General features: G+C 34.6%; 1 protein-coding gene across 2 annotated transcripts in view; it reads right to left on the bottom strand.

Moving 5' to 3' along the window:
• Nucleotides 1-18,535, bottom strand: part of SLK (STE20 like kinase) — a 54,351-nt gene that overhangs the window by 15,995 nt on the left and 19,821 nt on the right. For both annotated transcript variants that reach the window (XM_058697686.1, XM_058697687.1), the window contains exons 2-12: nt 17,735-17,899; nt 15,510-15,558; nt 15,013-15,162; nt 10,038-10,110; nt 9,683-9,877; nt 8,835-8,916; nt 7,442-7,570; nt 5,731-7,104; nt 3,636-3,766; nt 3,304-3,427; nt 1,219-1,398 (exon numbers count right to left, since the gene is read on the bottom strand). In XM_058697686.1, the coding sequence (XP_058553669.1) occupies nt 1,219-1,398; nt 3,304-3,427; nt 3,636-3,766; nt 5,731-7,104; nt 7,442-7,570; nt 8,835-8,916; nt 9,683-9,877; nt 10,038-10,110; nt 15,013-15,162; nt 15,510-15,558; nt 17,735-17,899 (2,652 nt within the window). The remainder of the gene's footprint in view (nt 1-1,218; nt 1,399-3,303; nt 3,428-3,635; nt 3,767-5,730; nt 7,105-7,441; nt 7,571-8,834; nt 8,917-9,682; nt 9,878-10,037; nt 10,111-15,012; nt 15,163-15,509; nt 15,559-17,734; nt 17,900-18,535) is intronic.

The raw sequence follows: 18,535 nt of genomic DNA, 5'->3' as shown, positions 1-18,535 counted from the left end.
GCTCTCAATAAAAACTTCCCCTAGTTTCAAGAAAACTGATATGGAGCCTCAGTAACATCATATATCATGGTAAACAGAGCAACACTATGTGAAATATTAAACAGTAACAGAACTAATTTTTAGAAATGGTAGTCACATCAAATAAAATTATAGACCATTTCATTATTTACTTAAAGAAATTATAGAATGTACTATATTAATGTTCGATTCTATGCTTTTTAAAGTAGATCCTCAAGTTCAGCAATATGATGTTCAGTTTTATACACAATTTAAATGCTAAAGCCAATTAACTTGGGTGCTTCAGATGTATAACTAAAGTGAAAATGCATTTACTAGTTTGGTTGAGATTTTTATTCTAATCCTAATAGAACTAATCATAATGATTATCCCTGGGGTCTTTCATATCATGAAAAAGTAAATTCTCCCCCTACACTAAAAGTACAGAATAAATCATAAAACCACTTCTGCTAATATGTAAAACTCTTTTGTTTTAATTTGGGGGCGAATAAGACACTATTACAATATATAAATCCTCTTTCTGAATCAATGACAATCTTTCATAGTAAGTAATAGCACAGATCCTATAACAATATGGAACAGTTTTAGGAAAAATTTAAAAATTCATTGTAATAAAATGACTTTACACAGGTATTTTTCACACGTGATTCTTCAAAGTAGCTCTCAACTTGTTGAACTTACAGATATTATTTCCAATTTCAGGGTACTGAGCTTTTGTTTTAATACAACATTCATGAAAGGCAATCAAGCTAACCAAGAAAAAAAATTTTAAGCATGAATTAAATATTACAAATAAATAGATGAATTATTGTTGCCGCCTACAAACACAACATGGTGAGCCTTCGTGAAAGAAGAAATTTCTACAGAGGCTTTAACTGTTGCTAATAAAGGAAAATGATAGATTGGAAGGAAAATGGATTAGACTTAATTTGAAAACTTGGTTCAAGGCTTAGCTGGACATTTAATGATAGTCTGTAAACTTGAAGGGACCATTAAAAAGCTCTTCTATTACAGTCTTCTTGGTAGTAAAATGAGATTAACACCTGACCTTACTACTACCCTACATGACTGTTGGGAAGACCACAAAAAAAGAATAAATTGGTGCTATGTAACTCTCAAGTATTATTCCTAATTCTTTAGTCTTAAGTGTACATTAAAAAAAAACAACCTTTAATAATTAAAAGTAGTAGTTACACTTACCTCCTTCTTTCGGTTCTTTAACATATTCTGAAATTTGGACAACTCTTTCTCTTGTTCTGCTTTAATGCGTTTGGCTTCATCTCGCAAGCGATTTGTGTGTTCTTGTTCTAGACGTTCAATAGTCTGTTTCTGCTGTTTTTCTAGATTCTCAATCTCTTGATCATATTGACGCTTTTTGCTCTGTAAAATAATGTGGCTCAGGATCATTTAACTTGTCTATCACTCACGTATTGAAGAGTACTAACCAGCATTTAAATGTAGTGATATGACATACAACCTTTGTAGTACTGCACAAGTGGAATGCTATAAACACATTATGGAATTTTTCAAAAATATGAGCATTTCATTTTTTTCTACACAAAAAATAGTTTTTTCTATTATAGAATGTTCAAAAATTTTAAACCATCCAGAAGAATATCCAGTTGCTAAAGTACTAAAGTACTAAAGGAAAGTGTTAAAAGTGCTAAAGTACTAAAGAAAAACTTCAGTATTTATCCAATAAACTTTTGATAAATCAAAAGTGTTATCCAAAGTCTACTTTAATAATGTACAATTGCTTGTGATATTCAGATTTACTCTTCCTCATTAAGATTCTTAAACATCCTTTTATTGAAACAAATCTTTTGAAATTATAAATCTTTCAACAAAAGATTCCTGCTTACATAATACTTGAGTATAATATAATTTTGGATATAGGTGGAGTTAAATATTTGTAAAAGGTATTTTAAAAAATAAAAAGCAAAACACTTTGGAAAATATTTTTTGGGGAAAGAGATGCAGTTTCATAAGGTTCTTTAAAATAGAATGCTCAATACTATAAAAATACTCAGTGAGAACAAAAATTCATTATTTTCCTAAGAATTTTCTGTTACAATCCAACAAATGTAATCAACAATACCACACTTCACAGAAAATAATTCTTACCACTTACAAGAAAAGCAAAAGAACTATTTTCAAAACGTGAATATAGTAACATTTGAAATAATCAGTTTTCTAACTTACACTAAGCTAGATGTTTAAATAAATTACTGGAACTTTCTATCACATTACTGATTCCTTTTCCAACTCTGCACACAAGGTAAAAATTAAAAGACTCAGTGACAATTACCCTTGACTAATCAGCACCAACTTCTCTAGCAGCTGTGAATAGGGATGTGGAAGCTTACCTGTAGGAGCTAGAGAAGTGTGTTTTGAAAAAGCCCCAAGTATTTCTAATACTCAGCCAGGTTTGAAGACAACTATTCTAGACTGCCTTTAAAATCTTGGATTCTAGGGGTGCCTGGGTAGCTCAGTCAGGTGAGCATCCGACTTCAGCTCAGGTCAAGATCTCGCAGTATGTGAGTTCGAGCCCTCGCATCAGGCTCTGTGCTAACAGCTCGGACCTGGAGCCTACTTCAGATTCTGTGTCTCCCTCTCTCTCTCTGCCCCTCCCCTACTTGTGCTCTCTCTGTCTCAAAAATAAATAAACGTTAAAAAAAAAAAAAAACTTAAAAAAATTAATCTTGGATTCTAGGGGTGCTTGGGTGGCTCAGCCAATTAAGCTTCCAACTTCGGCTTAAGTCATGATCTCCCGGTTCATGAGTTCGAGCCCCACATCAGGCTCTCTGCTGTCAGCATGGAGCCTGCTTCAGGTCCTCTGTCTCCCTCTCTCTCTGCCCCACCCCTGCTCATGTGCACTCTCTCAAAAATAAAATAAACATTTGGAAAAAAATTCTTGGATTCTAAATCTGAGAGGTCAAATTATAACACTAAAAAAGTATCCAGAAATAGGCCCACCTAAGAACTTTGTAAACCATCTACCAGTTTCATGATTCCAGGTTTTCACAACAAATTTTAACCAAAGGAAAATGGAAGACACCTATCACACTATAAGTCAGTGACAGGAAGCCTAAGATAGAAAATCCTTTCAGGCAAAAGGGAGGAAAAAAAGAGCATCTAGAACACTGAAGAAATAAAGGCCAGAAATACTGACAAAGCCAGAGAAAATCTAATAATCAAAGAACAAGTTCTAAAACATGCTAGTGGAATTTTTTTAAAGCATCAAATTTCAGTGTTAATAAAAGGATACAAAATCTAAAACTTTACCATCATTTCTTGCTCAAAGCGCCGGAAAATTTGTTCTCGTTGTTGTTGCAGTTTGCTATTGAGCTGCTGTTGGGCTCTTTGCTCTTCTTTTTGAAGGAATCTTAACTCCCGAAGTTCCTGACGTCTGATAAAATTTAATATCAATAACAGGGAAAAACAGCAAAAAATTACACCTTTGAACTAATACTTTTTTAAAAACTTAAAAAATACTATTTTCAAATGGAAAAGTAGTAAGAATAATCAGCCAAGACTTTACTCTTGCTTCTATTCTTACACTTTGCAAAAACTGAAAAGAAGTCACAAAAACGATTTTAATTATGTTCTCTACTCACCTAAGAAACCTCAACTCTTCAGTTTTGGAATCACTATCTGTAACTATCTTTGACGTGGTTACACTCACTTCTACGCCATCAACAACAAATTTGCGGGTCTTCTTCAATGTTTTCTTTTGTCTTCTTGTTTCCTGAGTGAGATTTTATTTTAGTTAGGCTTTATATGGAAAATACTGGAGACAGAAAACATTTTCTTCTTAAAAAAAAAAAAAAAAAGAACAAAACACAGAACTGTACACATATAATTTTTATACCACATCATAATTAGGCACAAATCATAAAGAACAATTCATATAAATGACTAATTAGTATAACTTTTACATGTTCATCATTTTTCTTCTTATTTTGATCTTGTAACTTCTCAGATACCTCTGGCTTTTCAGTTTTAGAACCACTAACAAAACACTTAAAGGAATGCCTGGGGCTCATCCCTAAAAGAATCTAAATCAATAGGTCTGAGGGTGGCTGAGAATTTCCATTTTGAAAAGGCTCCCCAGGTAATTTTTAAACACTGCCTGGACTGGGAATCAAAATCCATTTTATCAGCAACAATATTATCAACAGCCCTCCTCCATCTCAGGAACAGAGATGAATGTGTGATTCTTGAGTTACTAGAAAGATAAAATGTCTACTGCCTGATAGCTATTGCCTACAATTCTTTATCAAGACCAAATTCCATTCCTCATCCAAATGCTTTTCAAATCCACATAGAAATAACAGAAGTATGACACTCCAAAAAACACAGTTTGGCAAACATGTAAGTATTGACAGCAGATAATTACTTGGTTTTGATATAGGAGAAGGGGTTTAAAAGCAGAGGGAGCAAAAGTGGAATGCGAAAATACTAAATTCAAAATGCATTAGATTTTAGTTTGTCTCTGGCACTTTCCAAGCATGGTTCTGCAACCTCTTATTATTCGACTCTCCAGGCTGCTAGTAACCTCACGCTTCTCTTCCTAAGCCCTGGACTATGATACCCTATCCAGGCTTCCCCTAAAATCTAAAGTGGGCATGCTCCCAAAATATTATCTACCACACTGAAAATCTAAACTTTCTATTTCTTCAGTTCTTAGTAAAGTATCCACAATATCACCTTAATTCTCAAAAAAGTATTCGGATTTTTTTAAAAGGCTATTAAGTCAGTGAATAAATTTCAGATTAATGGAATTCCAGTCAGTGAAACAAAATAAACTGAAAACTGAAGACAATCTATGCAATATGTGTAGTAATTTGCTGCAATTATGCCCTGGAGTCCTGTTCCTAAGGTCAGTTTCCTAAGTTGTTCTACTCTTTTCTCCTGTCAACCCAGAGTCTCTAAGTAATACATGACTCACTTGTATCAGAAATCCATGGAATCTTATGTTACAAATACTGATTCTTGGGTTCCACCCTAGACCTCTACATAGCTCCCTCTAAAACTCTGTTTTTAAATAATTTATTCATGTTGAGGTATACTTGATATATAATAGTATGTTAGTTTCAAGTACAGAACATAATGATTCAATATTTGCATATATTGCTGAATGATCACCATAAGTCTAGTCAACATCCCTAATCATACATACCCCTGGTAACTCTTAAACACATTAAGATTTGAGAATGGCTCTAAAAGCTCCAAGTGTTTTTGCATTTTAGTTTTTGATTTTTTTGTTTTTTTGCTTTCCCACATCGGTTCTCATGGCAGCTGTGAGGACTATGACCAAGATGGCAAAATCCTACGGACCACTGGTAAATCGAGGGCTGTTTACATCCTAAAAGTGCTTAAAGAGATCATTCTTTCAATTTCTCAATTTTTTCATAGATTATGGCTTCTTGCTAAAATATATTTAAATACGTGCAATAAAAAAATCCAACCACACCAAGTAACTTACACCGTTTACATCAAGTTGGCAAAAACAGGTAGATATTACCAAAAAATTTATGATTACATCCAGTATCTATCTCTCTCCTTGGCTTTTTAGTTGATTGCCTTCATAGGCCTTACAAATCTTATAGGGTCAGTACTACACTGATTTAGTGCGGTTTTATTTTCAAAACATACTTCACATAAACTGCAAATTGCCAAAATGACAAAGAAGGGCCCACGTACACTTACTTGTAAAGATATTGATCCGCTGTCTTTAGTTTTGCTTAGGAAGCTAGAGATGGATAAATTTAAGTCAATGCTGCTATTATCAGCGGTGGAACCAGTGCCTGAATCAGTATCGTTTTCCTTTTGATTCTCAGATTCTGGAAGCAACATGGTTTCAGTTTTTGATAAAGCACCTATTTCCCCTTTATTTTCTGCATCTTCAGAGTTGATATTAATACTGGGTATTGGAACAGGCTGAGGTTCACTAGGCTGTGAAGAGGAAGTCACGGGAGGTTCTCTTTCAATTGGCACTTCACATGGAATTGCTTTTTGCTCTGTATCTATCTGAGCAGTAGCTTCATGAGCATCTGGAGTTTCATTTCCTAAAGCCTCTTGGTCAGTATAAATTACTGCATGTCTGACCTCTATTTCTTCAGTGCTACTGGACTCAGTAATTTCCTCACCTTCATTTGTGCCAGATTCCTCACTGGTTTTCACTATGTTCTCTAAACTGCTGAGTGACTGTTCTTCATCTTTATCTTCCAAAGACTTCTGATCGATCTCCTTAGTTTCCACTATGTCTTTAAAAGGAACTTCCTCAGAACCACCAGCCTCAGGACCCTCTGTGGGCTTACTTACTAATTTCTGGTCTACTTCAGCCACTTCATTCCCATCATTACTCTGAGCATCCTCAGCATTGTCTTCAACTGCCTTCTGGGCAACATCTCCTGCCTCATTTGTTCCTATGACATCGCTTATATGGCTGATCACTTCTTCTGGAGTTTCGTCATTCTTTCCCAATTTCTCTTGGGTGTCTTCCTTTGTAAGTGCAACTTCATTTTCAACTGCCTGAATGTCTGCCTCTTTTTCTCCAGTCTCTTGAGAAACTAAGTCCATTGTTTGAATAGCAGTATCTTTAATTTCTTCAGATTTTATAATCTTATTTTCAAATATCTGTTGCTTTTCTTGATCCCTTTCTTCCTCGGGTTTCAGACTCTGTTCAATATCTGTTTCTAAAGTTATTATATTATTCTCTTTTCCTTCATTGACTGAATTAATGTCCATTGTTTCTTGGTCTTCTGTATCAGGAAGACTTTCAAGCTTGGGTCTCTTCTCCTCTCTGCCATTTTCCTTGATTACTATTGTCCTATTATCAAGTTCAGCCATAGCTTCTAAGTGAGCATCATTAATATGTTCGTTAATATCCTCTGCAGCTTTTTCAGGTTCATCTGTGGTAAGTTTTTCATTAAGAACTTTGCTGTTAAATTTATCTTCAGAAGTATTACGTTCTGTTTTTTCAGAGACAGATTCCAAAATACAAGCATTTTGTGAAAGTTTATCTTCTTCAGAGCTGGCAATACTAAGGTCAGAAGAGGCACGCTTACTTGCAGGTATTGGCTGAAAAAGATTTTGTACATTTTTAATGTTAAAACGTAAGTTCAAGATAGTGACCAAAACTATATTTTGTATATAAATAAATATTGAAAACATACATACATGATTTAGTATCTCAATTAAAATTTGATGAAGTTATAAAAATAAAGAACTGACAAATCTTCACATAATAAATAGGACAAAAATGGTGAGCAAGGAGCAAACTTGTTAATCTTCGCCCCTAAAATTAACACTTTTGTACTGCTATCGATTACAATTAATCCTTACATACAGGTGCAATCACACCTCAAAACCCAACTCTCAATATTACGTAAATGACATTTCCCTTCTAAATACTGACCAAAGAATTTTCTGTTTCCTCATCATCATCTTCCTCTTTGCCATCTTCAACTTCTTCTGTTACTTCAGCCTTTGCCTCTGCAATCAGCTCTCGAATTGGTTTGTTGGAATCAACCGTAACAAAAGGATGCTGTTTGATCATTAAGAAGAACACACTTACTAACAGCTGAAATGCTGGCTTATAAAATTTCAAACACAAAAAATACACATTATTATGCGGTAAAAATATGAACACATGAGTAAGAAAAATATAAAAAACTTCAGATGATGTTACATCTGGGCAAGGAAGAAGAAGGGGATTGAGCAGGAATAGGGACGGCCTACAACTATACATCTTTTTTAAAGAATCTGAAGGAAATAGGTCAAAAATGGTACCACATATCTGGGTAATAGGTGCATGTACTTTTCTGTATGTTTGAAATTTTAAATTAAATTAAATTTAAATTAAATTTTAAAAGTTTCAAACTGGTACATTTTTAGTTCTTTAAAAGTAACAACAGTATGTTTAAATCCTGTATAATCCTTAATAAAATGTTTACAAAAAGCCTTAGAGTTTTGTTTAGAGTCTTGCAAATAATTGCTTTCTTGGACATGGTTCTAACACTCTTAAGAGTAAGAAAAAATTTTATCCACCTTTGTATACTCAGCAGCATTTAACAGTGTCTGTCACAGACTAAGACCTTCTAAAGTGAGGGTAATAAAATAATAAGAGAAAGTGTGTTCTAGGGATGTACTGTTGCACAGAAGAAGGCAATTTCTTCTGCTTTTTTCCCCTGAGATAAACAGATCAACTTAATACACTGTAATGCAGGAATTATACAGTAACTCAACCTAACAGTAATTGCCTCAAGATTTGTCATTTTGTTTGTGCACCTATATTATGTAACAAATTCCTATTTCAAATATTACAAATAGGTCCTGCTATAAAACAAAATTATCTAATCGCTTTAACACTTTTTTTTTAAAAAGTCAGCAATATTTACTGAACATTATCCTCACTGTAAGAAATATTAAAAAAATCAATTAGCTCATGACCTCTGCGCCCAAGGGGCTTGCTTTCTAGTAACTGGAGAGAAAAACTGCAAGTAACTAACAAAGTGGAATAACTAACAAAATAAAAAGAACACAACTGAATCAAAAAAGCACAAAAGGAATGACTTATAAGCTAAATGCCTTTTAGTAAAGGCAGCATATATGTTTATAAAGCAAATGATTACTTGTATTCAAGTATGTTGTACACATTGTATGCGTACAACATATTTTACAATGTATTCTGAGTTTCCATAGGGAAACTCCAGTGAAAAGAGAATATATTGAATCTGAAATTGTACTCTTCTCAATGAGATATTAAAATAATTACACAGTTTGCTGTTGTCATATTACTCTGATCTTACCTGCAGTAGCTGAGATGTATTCCACCTGGAATCCACATTCTTTTCCAAGCATTTCTTTAGAAAGTCCTTAAAATTTGAAGACCTTCAAAATGAAATTTTAACAATGACATTCTATTTTACTTTGTTATTAAAATCAAACAAAATTCTGATAAGTTATGCTTGTATTTTATGTATGTAATTGTATTAATTCAACATAAGTAGTTAATGAGAATACCAAGATTTCAAAATAATATTAAGATAAATACTAGAGTATCATCTGTAAATACAAAATTAAATATAAGTAGAGTCATAGTTTTAGCCACTGTGATATAGTCATATATGCCAAAAATCACAAACTCTTCTATTATATTAAATTCCACAAATATAAATCAACCACATATATGCCTCACTTTCTCATAGTAAATACTATACTACATACAGTTGTTTTGTGTAGAACTCAAATCACTGATTTCAAATTTGTAAGAGTTAGTTATAAGAGTTTGTATGGTTCTTAACTCTTTTTTTTTTAAATGATTATTTATTTATTTTGAGAGAGAGAGTACATGCACATGAGTGGGGTAGGGGCAGAGGGAGAGGGAGAGAGAATTCCAAGCAGGCTCCATGCTTAGCAAGGCTCAATCCCATGATCGTGAGACCATGACCTGAGCTGAAATCAAGAGTTGGATGCTCAACCAACTGAGCCACCCAGGCACAACTATGGTCCTTAACTCTTAAAAAAAAAAAATACCAAAAATCAAGTTTTCTACTCATACAGTCTTTGTACCATGTAACTAAATCTACCCTTGAAAAGGTCGAAGAATAAAACATCAAGTTTTGCTTTGTATAAGGTTTTGTTTAGAATATTTTACCATTTTGATGGCTGTGCTAATGTAGGGGGCTCAGATTTTGCTATTTTTAGCAGCACTCGCATTGGATTTAATTCATGATGAGGTGGTTCTATCTCAGCCATTTCTATTAGAGTGATACCCAGGGACCAAACATCAGCTTTGTAGTCATAGGGTCTGTCCTTAGATGTTTCACACATGACTACTTCAGGAGCCATCCTGTACAGACAGAGAATTGGAAGTTAAGATGTTTAGCTTAAGAATATTGATTGCAAGCCACATAAAAGACAGTATAATCAATTATGTAGATAAGTTAATGAGTGATAATAGCTTCTAACATAATTAATACAGTAGTACATCCATAAAGATGAATACATACCAATATGGTGTGCCGATAAAGGAATCTCTTCTTTGAATTGTCCTTGTGTTTTTAGCTGATACTCCAAAATCCGCTTGAAATAAGCAATGATACAAAAGTATTAATGACAGTTTTTTAGCAAAGCTCACTGTATTTAACACAGGGAAAAGCATTTCAAGTCTTTAACAAGGCCACTCTTATTAAAGGGTAAACAAAACAGAAAGAGTAGTGACTTCTCTACCATCCTAATTTTGACAAACCCCCTCCAAAATAACTGTCAAATAAAATATCCCATCATTAATATACTAACTACTACCTCCTTTATACATCTTCAGATCATGAATACTTCAGAACTGATCAAAAAAAAAGTAACTTTAAAATAAACCAGTCTACCCACTTCAAAACAACTAGTACTACATACTACAATTAACAGACATAAACATTTTTCCTGCAGTGTGAAAAGCATAAATATTATAAGAGCATATTTAGAGAAAAGTATAGTCAAATTATTAGTCCTTGAAGAAAAAAATTCTTTGGCATCTAGGCAAAAAGAGCACATAACTTGAAAAAGACATAAAATCAGATTATCATCAGACTTTCCAACAACACTTAGAACAGAAAAATAAGAGTAAGATATTTCAGATTCAAGGAACAAAATGTAAGCCAAGGATTTTCTATCCAGCAAAACCGACCTTCAAAGTATAAATATGGGTGGAACCGTTATTATATAAGAACTTGGAGAGCCCTTCCAGAGTTATCTACCAGAGAATGAACTTCAAACAAGCAACATGATCACAGAGAATACTAACATTAAGGACCAGTGATGAGCATTAAACGTATGAAAACAGGACTAAAATGAGTAATTATGGGATATTATAAATCTATCATCACTGTCCTTAAGAACCAGGACTCTGAGGATAGAAGGAGATATACATGTAATACAGAAGTGGTTAGGTTAAAAAGAAAATAAAACACATCTTATCCTAAATTTGATCAGAAAATATGTAGGAACGCATATGACAGCCTAGCTTTGTCCTCTAGAAAGGCCCAGAATGATGACCAATCCATAAACTGTTAAGTACCTCTAACATTCAGAGGCAGTCTTTTTTTTCTTTTAATGTTTATTTTTGAGAGAGAAACAGAGTGTGAGCAGAAGAGGGAGGGAGGGAGGAAGGGGGAGAGAGAGGGAGAGAGATAGAGAGAGAGAGAGAGGGGGGGGGGAGGGAGGGAGACACAGAACTGGAAGCAGGGTCCAGGCTCCGAGCTATCAGCAAAGAGCCTGATTCAGGGCTCGAACTCAGGAGCTGTGAGATCATGACCTGAGCCAAAGTCGGATGCTTAACTGACTGAGCCACCCAAGTACCCCAGATATAATCTTGAAATACCATATCCTACTAAAAAAAACCAGGACTTCTTAAAGAAATGGCTAATTACAGGTTGGAGGCAAGAAATATAGAAGACAAGCCTGAAACATCTCAACCTAACAGGTTAGACTGTTACACAATATTGATAACGAAGCTATCAAAGGCTACTAAAGTCATATCAAAAAGATTAATATACCAACATGAAGAGGCTCCCATTGACCAAAGATGGTACAATGTTAAGCTTCAATAAGGATAAAAACTATAGATCTGGGGGCACCCAACTCTTGTTATCAGCTCAGGTAATGATCTCATGATGGCAAGATCGAGCCCCAAGTCAGGCTATGTGCTAAGCATGAAGCCTGCTTGGAATTTTCTCCCTCTCTCCCTCCCTCCCTCCCTCCCTCCCTTCCCAATTTACACGCACACATGTATGCTCTCTCTCTAATAAATAAACATTAAAAAAATTATAGATTTGAAATCTATAAATTAAATTCATGAATTAATATTTTTTAAAATACTGGTCACTAATTGAGGATGAGAGAGAACCAATTCATGGTCTTCCAAGTTACATAAATAAAAAGAAGGAATCAAGCATTTTTCCTGTCTTGTCCATATGAACTACACTCCTGAATAACCAAACAGTTGAAGGGAAGTGTCATTTCATATAATTATTCCTAATTTTATAATAAGGATAAATAAAAATAATGAAATAATTGGTGAATAACTCTATCAAAATTATTATCAAAAAATAAACGAAAACAGGGGCGCCTGGGTGGCTCAGTCGGTTAAGCGTCCGACTTCAGCTCAGGTCACGATCTCGCAGTCTGCGAGTTCGAGCCCTGCGTCGGGCTCTGGGCTGATGGCTCAGAGCCTGGAGCTTGCTTCCGATTCTGTGTCTCCCTCTCTCTCTGCCCCTCCCCTGTTCATGCTGTGTCTCTCTCTGTCTCAAAAATAAATAAACGTTAAAAAAAAAAATTTTTTTTAAATAAAATAAAATAAACGAAAACAAAGTGACAATTCATTTTTCAACTCAAAGAACAGATCTAGGCATTATGCATCAAGAGCTGCAAATAAAATAAAATAAATAAAATAATAATAAAATAAAATAAAATAAAAGCAAAACATATGTGCCGCCCAATGAAAGGACACAAAACCACCTATATATAGTCTTGCCAAACAATCAAACTTGAAACTGATGAGGCCTTATTTATCTGCAAATCTGAAGGAAATACACAGAGGAACTTACTACAAATGATCATGAATATGCAATTAGCAAAATGCAGGTTGAGGGAAACTCTACAGGTCCAACACTCAGGTCTCATATATCAGTGTTTCTCAACCTTTTTTTCATCACCATGCTCCTAAGGAGCCTTTTTAGACATTTTTTTCCTAATTCTCTTATCCCCCACGGAATTTTAACACCACAGATATACTGTTTGTGTAGCGTGGGCCTTTGCAGAGTTACTAAGCATTGTAATATCTAAGATCTTTTTTGCCCCCAAAGAACCAATTTTGGCACTCATGGGAATGCACATCATAAATAAAATGTACAGGAAAGAAAGAGATGGCCGGTAGGGGAGACCTATAAATTAAGAGACTTAAAAAGAAAATCAGATTTCAAATATGAGCACATCTAAACTTGAGAGATGAGCACTAGGTGATAGAGCCATAGAGAAAGGCAAGGAAGTAATTACTATAGAAGTCAGGATAAAGGTTACCTGTGGAGAAGACAGGGACAGTGATTCAGATGGGACACATGGAAGAGCTGCTGGGGTGCCTGACAAAGTTTTATTTCTTGACCTAGGTGGTGGTTACAAAGCTATCATCTACAATGCTACAGAATCACTAAGCTACACAATTTCTTGTGGTTTTCTGTATCTTTATTTCATAATAAAAAGATTAAAATTTAGTATATCAAATTATACCTGTTTGATGTCATGAAAAAAATGAAGTGAAATGACTATGATCACTGGTATCAAGATGGCTTTTAAATATATTCTGTCCTTTCCATGTTCTTCCAAATTACACAAATTTAGACTTCATCACTAGATTTTTACTTATCTTTTTTAAGTTTTTTAATTTATTTTTAAAGAGAGCAAACAAGTGAGCATGAGCAAGGGAGGGGCAAAAAGAGAGGGAGGACAGAATGGAGAGAGAGAATTCCAAGCAGGCTCTGCACTGTCAGCACACAGCCAGACACGGGGCTTGAACTCACAAACTATGAAATCATAACCTGAGCTGAGATCCAGAGTCAGATGCTCAACCAACTGAGCCACCCAGGCGCCCCTTCAGCACTAGATATATATATTTTTTAATTTGCATCTACAAGGTGCCTGGGTGGCTCAGTTGGTTAAGTACCCAACTTCGGCTCAGGTCATGATCTCATGGTTTGTGAGTTCGAGCCCTGTGTTGGGCTCTGTACTGACAGCTCAGAGCCTGGAGACTGCTTTGTGCTCTGTATCTCCCTCTCTCACTGCCCCTCGCCTGCTGTGCTCTGTCTCTCTCCCTCTCAAAATAATAAACATTAAAAACATTTTAAAAAGTCTTATCTTGGGGGCACTTAAAGAGGGCTGTATCTTCCATTTGTATGTGTGTACATACGAAATTAATCCGTTTTCCATCTAAAATCTACATCTATTTCTTATGAAGTTATTTCCTCAGTGTAAAAAACAAAATTAAAAATTCTAGTCCTCAATACTTATTTTAGGCATCCATTTCAGATCTACTTTGTTAGCTTAGCTAAGATTCCATATTTATAAAATAGAGTATAAAACTAAACATGGGAAAAGAAACCCACTAGAGTTTTGGAAATGAAGATAAAACTAAGTTAGCAGTCTGACATATCTGCTCATATTCTAAATGTATTACATTTATAAGTATTAAGTCTACATACAAAAATTTACGGTAAAAAATAATTAACCAGTCTTTTTATTTTTTTTTAATTAATTTATTTTTTGAGAGAGAGACAAAGAGCGAGATTGAGTGGGGGAGAGGCAGAGAAAGAGAGAGAGAGAGAATCCCAAGCAGGCTCCACACTGTCAGCCTGGAGCCTGACGCAGGGCTAGATCCTACGAAAGGTAAGGTCAAGACCTGAGCCAAAATCAAGAGCTGGATGCTTAACCAACTGAGCCACCCAGGCACCCCAACCAGTCTTTTTAAAGCTTGTCTTTTTGAGGGGCGCCTGGGTGGCTCAGTCGGTTAAGCGGCCAACTTCAGCTCAGGTCATGATCTCGCGGTCCGTGAGTTCGAGCCCCACGTCGGGCTCTGTGCTGACAGCTCAGAGCCTGGAGCCTGTTTCAGATTCTGTGTCTCCTTCTCTCTGACCCTCCCCCGTTCATGCTCTGTCTCAAAAATAAACGTTAAAAAAAAAAAAAAATTTAAAGCTTGTCTTTTTGAAAATGAAATCCATCCTTTCTTTTTGAAGCATCTTTACATTAGTTGTCTATATTATGGGAGTTAATGAATAATTATTTATCCACTATTTATTTATATTTAAATATTTAAAAAATTAACATGGAGTAATTCTCCATGTTTTACATATTTAAGCCATAACTGAACAGTATTAAGTCACATACATATAGAGCAAAGTCTCAGCACAAATTCAAATGTTTTATTTAAGGGAAGAAACTTACCCAACTTAATATCTCCATCTAAGGTAAAAAGAATGTTGCCAGCCTTCAGATCTCTGTGGATGATTTTATTATCATGTAAGTAGTTCAAAGCCTCTAGAGTCTGTTTACAAACTACTTGTATTTGGGACTCAGTTAATGGTCTCTCAAGTTCTGTAAGGAAAGGGTAAACAAATCTGCATTGTTATCTAGTGAAAACACATCAGCAATATATATATCTTTACCATCACTGTCAAAGATTGCACATAGTGAATTTATTTTTTTTACAATGAATTCATTTTAGAAGAACTAAATATCTGCAAAGATTACTTTTCCTCATATATTTAACATTTCATTTTAGAAATTTTGTAACGATTATTTAAAAGTATAAAATGTAATTAAGCTGATTTCTTAATTTATTGAACTTCACTCAATAAGATATATATGTATAAATGTTTTAAATCCTTTAAGAATAACTTAAAATATAAAATAAACAAAATAAAGAACAAAAAGATGTTTACCAAGCATCACAGCGTCCACTGCTCCACCTGCACAAAATTCAATGAGGATCTGCAGGCAAACAAAAAAAGCATGTGTCTAACATGACAGTGAGTATTTTTCCTTCAATTTAGCAAAAAGATAAATAACTAGGTTATGGAAACAATATTACACTGACCATAAAGGGTTTTTTTTGTTTAAAGAGTTAAGAGTCTTAATGATATACATTTTGAGAAAGCACAAAGAGAACACATTGTAGACATATGTGCATTTTTAAATCACCATTTTTAGTGTCCCTGCTTCTCTAAAATTACTAGGTACACAATTTTTATTCAGGACAGTATTATACATCCATCTCATTACCACCGACAGATTTTATTATACTCATTTTTAATGTAACTACTGTGTTTTAAGTGATCAAATCTATTTTTTAACTTTACTAATAGGAATAAATCCTAAAAATACTTGAGACTTCTTTTAGTTAAAATACACACAGACACACGTACATACACAAACACACAGACATACACAAAGCTTCAGATCATAGTTCAATGATTACATCCTGAGGGAGGCCTTCCCAGATCTCCCTGGTATATACCACCATGTACATTTCTCTCTTATCCCATCACAGTTGTAATTTTATATATATCATAATTCATTGATTAATTATAGATAATTAATATCAATCTCTCCCACTAGACTATATCTCACAGTTGTCCAACTTTTTATTTTGCAACAATCTCAAGTAAAGATCTTATCTCGTTATTATCTAGGAATTCATTTTCATTAGAATCTCCGGGAACATTCTGCTAGAGCCCTGAACAACTATATTAGAGGACACCACACTGATGATAATTATAAGATAGTTTTTTTTAATTACTTAGCTTGTCAAATTGTGTAGCTTCCTGCTTTTTCCCCTTTGTATAATAATACTCTTATTTTTTTACAGGTGTTTGCCAGTTACAGATGGTTTTCAAATTCATTATATCATTTGAAAAATAGGTCATTACTCATCTTATAGATGAGTAAATACACTCAAAGGTTAACTGACTTATTCAACATAGCAACACCAGGATCAAAAAATATAGGGCTTTTGATTTCCAATCAGATATTACTTCTACTACATACTCCTAGCATTTCTCTCATAACACTTTCCTTCAAGGAGAAAAGAAACTCCATTTCAGAAAGCCATCTTGATTAAATGAGTGTCAGTTTGGAGCAAATGGTTGACCAGCTATTATAATAAATATTTTATTTCTATATGCACTTGTGCCTAATGTTTTCTAAAAATGAACAAAATTTATATATTCAGCCTTAGCTACTACTATTCAAAGGTGAGTCTGGTGAATGGAAAATAAATATTTAATATTTCTAATAAGTATTCTGTAATTTATTACATGATTTACAAAAAGTTTAGGATAAGAAATTTAAAACAATTTCTAAGAAAACAAATTTCCAAAAAATTTAAATGCCTAAATTTATTTATTTATTTTTTAACGTCTTATTTATTTTTGAGACAGAGAGAGACAGAGCATGAACAGGGCAGGAGCAGAGAGAAAGGGAGACACAGAATCGGAAGCAGGCTCCAGGCTCTGAGCCATCAGCCCAGAGCCCGACGCGGGGCTCGAACTCACGGCCTGCGAGATCGCGACCTGAGCGGAAGTCGGACGCTTAACCGACTGAGCCACCCAGGTGCCCCTAAATGCCTAAATTTAAATTACAAACAAGAGAACTCATTTAATTTCATAATTTAGAAAATTTAATATTCTTAACCAAGTTTCTCCGTTTGGGTCCAATGTCAAACAATCATGAAATACTGTACAATTTGAAATATTCATTTGAGGGGCGCCTGGGTGGTTCAGCTGGTTAAGCGTCCAACTTCGGCTCAGGTCATGATCTCACAGTTCGTGGGTTCCAGCCCCACGTCAGGCTCTGTGCTGATAGCTCAGAGCCTGGAGCCTGCTTAGGATTCTGTGTCTCCCTTTCTCCTGCCCCTCCCCTGATCGTGCTCTGTCTCTCTGTCTCTCTCAGAAATAAATAAACATTTCAAATATTCATCTGAACATCCGCTGAAGCTAGGATAATTATGTTGTTAATGACCCTCTCATCAGATCAACTCCCATTCAAGTTAACATAAGTAATAATACAGAAGAGATAATACATAAAATAGACTACCACAACTTAGAAATCTCTTTCAGACAATTAACTCATTTTGGCTCTTATAATAATATCAATAGAAAATAGTTACCCAAAGATTGTTCTCATAATAGAAGGCATCTAGAAGTTTGACTATATTTGGATGATCACAAGATGCTAATATATCAATCTCAACCATGTAATCTTCAAGTTCTTCTTCAGATTTCGTGTCAATCACCTTTGCAGCAGCTAACACATTGGTCTCTTTATTCTGAGCCTAAAAATGAAAGCATCACAAGTGTCACACTTATAATGTACACTTGACTTTTTAAATTTTATTTTCTTTTTAAAATAAACTTTATCTTTTTAGAGTAGTTTCGGGTTCACAGCAAAGTTGGAGTGTTCTCATGTAGTCCCAGCCCCTACAAATGCACAGCCTCTCCCATTATCAACATCCTGCCCCACAGTAGTACATTTGTTACAACTGATGAACCTTCATTGACACATCATCCCCAAAGACCACGTTTACATTAGGATTCACTCTTAGTGTATACTCTATGGGTTTTGACAAATGTATGATATGTATCTACCATTATATCATACAGAATGGTTTCACTGCTCTAAATAACCTCTATGCTCAGGTTATTCATCCCTCCCTTTTTCCTAACCACTATCAACCAGTGATCATTTCACTGCATCCACAGTTTAGCTTTTCTAGAATTATCACATAACTGGAATCATAAAGTATGTAGCCTTTTCAGATTGGGTTCCTTCACTTAGTAACATGCATTTAAATTTCCTTCATGTCTTATCATGGTTTAATAGTTCATTTCTTTTTAGGACTAAATAGTCCATTACATATAGATGTGCCAGTTTGTTTATCCATTCATCCACTGAAAGCATCTTGGATATT

Source organism: Neofelis nebulosa, chromosome 13 (assembly GCF_028018385.1).
Source record: "Neofelis nebulosa isolate mNeoNeb1 chromosome 13, mNeoNeb1.pri, whole genome shotgun sequence".
In the NCBI taxonomy this organism is placed as follows: domain Eukaryota; kingdom Metazoa; phylum Chordata; class Mammalia; order Carnivora; family Felidae; genus Neofelis; species Neofelis nebulosa.
Note: the sequence above shows the minus strand (reverse complement) of the source record. Positions and strands in the feature narration are given on the sequence as shown.